Raw genomic sequence first — 3348 nt, forward strand, 5'->3', positions numbered from 1 at the left:
AGACAATTACAAATTCACTAAATGTTTGCATGTATGTATGCTTAATTTTTTTTTCTCAATTTGTCTCATTAGATCCTATGCTTATTATGGGTTTTGAATATAACTTCAAAAGGGGTGATTCTGCTTTGATTTTTGTAGAATCAGGGGAAAACAAAGAAACATGGGAATTTAAACGGGTTAAAGGAGAGAGTGGCCGACAATGGTTGGATGAGTTACGTCAGGAAAGGGAACATATGGACCATATTTGCACACTCTCAGCATGGACTTCGTGGGTCACTGGTGCTGTTTTGTAAGTAGATTTGCTGTCGGTATGGCTTTTAGGTCTCCATTTGTGCTTTGTTTTCATTAAACATAACATTATAAACCAAAAATGAAAAGAAAAATATCTTGAACAAAAATGAAAAATAGAATGCTATGGTTACCCCAGTTGATTACTAAAATTTGAGTATAGAAGATGGATATGTCTCCTACACGGTAATTGTTTCCAAACAAAATATTTTCTCTCTTAATTAAAAAGATGATATATATATGAAAAAGGATATATAAACCAACCCTAAATTCAAACCCCTTTGTCTCCATGGTCAAAGGCATTGGATTGAAGTTGTCTATCATGCTAATAAATTTTTTTAATTTTTAATTTTCAAAAATCAAACCCCTATGTCTCTATGGTCAAAGACATTGTTTGAAGTTCTGTATTATGCTAATAATTTTATTTTATTTTTTCAAAATTTTCCCTGCCTTATATATATCTCTCAATTCCGAAAGACATAGCCATTACCAACAACAATCAAAGTTTTCTGTTTCCCAACACTTGTTCAAACAAACAGCAAACTATCATTTTAGTTTTTTGTTTTGTTTTTCCTGGCTAGTTTTGATCAAAGCATTGCTTTCACACTTTTGGCCTAAGGCAAAGGCTACTAAGTACACATAGCTTATATCAGAGGCTTAAAAGGAAATTGATTATGGGGCTGTTGTCGAGAAAAGTCACGTGCAATTCTCATGGACAAGATTCTTCTTACTTCCTAGGATGGCAAGAATACGAGAAAAACCCATACCATGAAGTCAACAACCCTCAAGGAATTATTCAAATGGGTCTTGCAGAGAATCAGGTAAATTTAAAAAAAAAAACCCAGAAAAATACATTGTTTTCTATAGTTAAAGATTTTTGTACTATGGTAGAAATGGAATGTCTCAAATGTACTTGTGTTTTTTTTTTTCAGCTATCGTTTGATCTGCCTGAGTCATGGTTGGCTAAGAACGCAGATGCAGCTGGTTTTAAGAGAGATGGGCAATCCATATTGAAAGAGCTTGCTCTTTTCCAAGATTATCATGGCCTCCCTGCATTCAAAAAAGTAAGCTAAAAAAACTTGGTTATTTTATGACCTTGAAGATAAGTCTCGATGGGTCCACTCTGCAATGTCTTAACTTATAGTAAATCTTTTCATAACTTTATTCCACAGGCATTGGTTGATTTCATGGCTGAAATCAGAGGGAACAAAGTAACTTTTGACCCAAATCACATTGTTCTTACCGCCGGTGCAACTTCCGCTAATGAAACTCTCATGTTTTGTCTCGCTGAACAAGGCGATGCTTTCCTCCTTCCGACCCCGTATTATCCAGGGTATGCTCAAAACTGTTCATCTTTCGTACGTATTGCTCTAAATGTTAAAACATAATTAATTTGTTCATCTTTTCTCTTACAGATTCGATAGAGACCTGAAATGGCGAACTGGGGTTGAAATTGTACCCATCCAATGTACCAGTTCTAATCGCTTCCAAATCACTGCACCTGCCCTTGAAGAAGCTTATCAACAAGCTCAAAGAAAGAACCTGAGGGTGAAAGGGGTGTTAGTCACCAACCCCTCGAATCCATTGGGCACAACCATGAGAAGAGACGAATTGGATCTTCTCATTAACTTCATCACGGACAAAGAAATTCATTTAATCAGCGATGAAATTTACTCTGGAACTGTTTTTAGCTCCCCAGGCTTCGTTAGTATCATGGAGGTTTTAAAAGATCGAAGCCTCGAACAAACTCCTGTCTGGGAAAGAGTTCATATCGTTTACAGTCTTTCGAAGGATCTAGGTCTCCCTGGTTTTCGAGTTGGTGCAATTTACTCCAACGATCCCATTGTTGTGGCCGCCGCCACAAAAATGTCCAGCTTCGGCCTAGTTTCTTCTCAAACACAGTACCTTCTGTCTGCCATGTTATCCGATAAGAAGTTCACGAAAGAATACATGGCCAAAAACCACAAGCGGCTTCAAAAGCAACAAAGCAAGCTAGTTTCCGGTCTAGAAAAAGCCGGCATCGGTTGCTTAGAAAGCAATGCGGGGCTGTTCTGTTGGGTCGACATGAGACACCTTTTGAGCTCCAACACATTTGAAGCCGAAATGGAGCTTTGGAAGAGAATAGTTTACGATGTTAAGCTGAATATTTCTCCTGGTTCTTCATGTCATTGCAGTGAACCAGGGTGGTTCCGAGTTTGCTTCTCTAATATCTCCGAAGATACACTTAAACTCGCCATGCAACGCTTGAAATCCTTTGTTGATTCCATCGCCATTAACGACCAAAGCCACCAAGAGTTGAAGAACTCAAGGAAGAAGTTCCGCACGAAATGGGTTTTCCGGCTATCGTTTCAATCATTCCATGATCGGGAGCAAGATGAACGATAAGTCTGGCCAAAATTATACCAGTATGAACACATTTGTTCATATTGAAAAATATTTTTAACTTTTTCAGAGATTTTTTTCTTCCTTTGAATAAATTTGTCCAAAGTAATTATTTCTTTAATTGTAGATAAAGAAGAAACTGCACTCAATCCGTATGTGGTTTTGAAGTGTGTTTAGTTTCATTACTTTGTAAAATTTAAGTTAGCACTTGGCATGAAAATCTTCTTGAATTTACAATATAAACCGTTGTCTACATCAATCATTTTATTACCTTTCACGTGTATAATTTATTTATTAATCACTTGTATTTATTCTTTTTCAAAAAATGCTAGAATCCGTATTTCAAACCTACCCGATAACACTATAAAAGTTATCGTATTAATCAACTCATATCACCTTATAAGGATTCTGCAAAAATACCCTTTCAAGGGTGATTGTATTGATCATCGGCTGCGTTTGTGCTTGCCACTCCTCCATTCATTGTGGCTCAACCGACCTTAGCAAATGTACGAGAATTGGGGTTTCCCAAAATACATTCTTTGGTGTATATATATGAGAGGTTGAAACAAATTTATCCGTGGAATATTCCTAGGTATAGTTACTCTAAACTTTCTATTCTCTTCAACTAAAACAAAGATTGTATAGATATACACATAAAGCTTGTAACAGTTTTTGTTT

The 3348-nt window shown here is 36.5% G+C and overlaps 1 protein-coding gene across 1 annotated transcript; it reads left to right on the forward strand.

The window, feature by feature from the left end:
* Window positions 1-773: 773 nt before the first annotated feature.
* On the forward strand, window positions 774-2939 carry LOC107897109 (1-aminocyclopropane-1-carboxylate synthase 3). Its single transcript, XM_041080709.1, has 4 exons — window positions 774-1109; window positions 1221-1352; window positions 1461-1621; window positions 1704-2939. The coding sequence occupies exons 1-4, from the start codon at window positions 963-965 to the stop codon at window positions 2671-2673; spliced, it is 1410 nt and encodes a 469-aa protein (XP_040936643.1). The 5' UTR covers window positions 774-962; the 3' UTR covers window positions 2674-2939.
* The last annotated feature ends 409 nt before the right edge of the window (window positions 2940-3348 follow it).

This window comes from Gossypium hirsutum, chromosome A11 (assembly GCF_007990345.1).
Source record: "Gossypium hirsutum isolate 1008001.06 chromosome A11, Gossypium_hirsutum_v2.1, whole genome shotgun sequence".
NCBI lineage: Eukaryota > Viridiplantae > Streptophyta > Magnoliopsida > Malvales > Malvaceae > Gossypium > Gossypium hirsutum.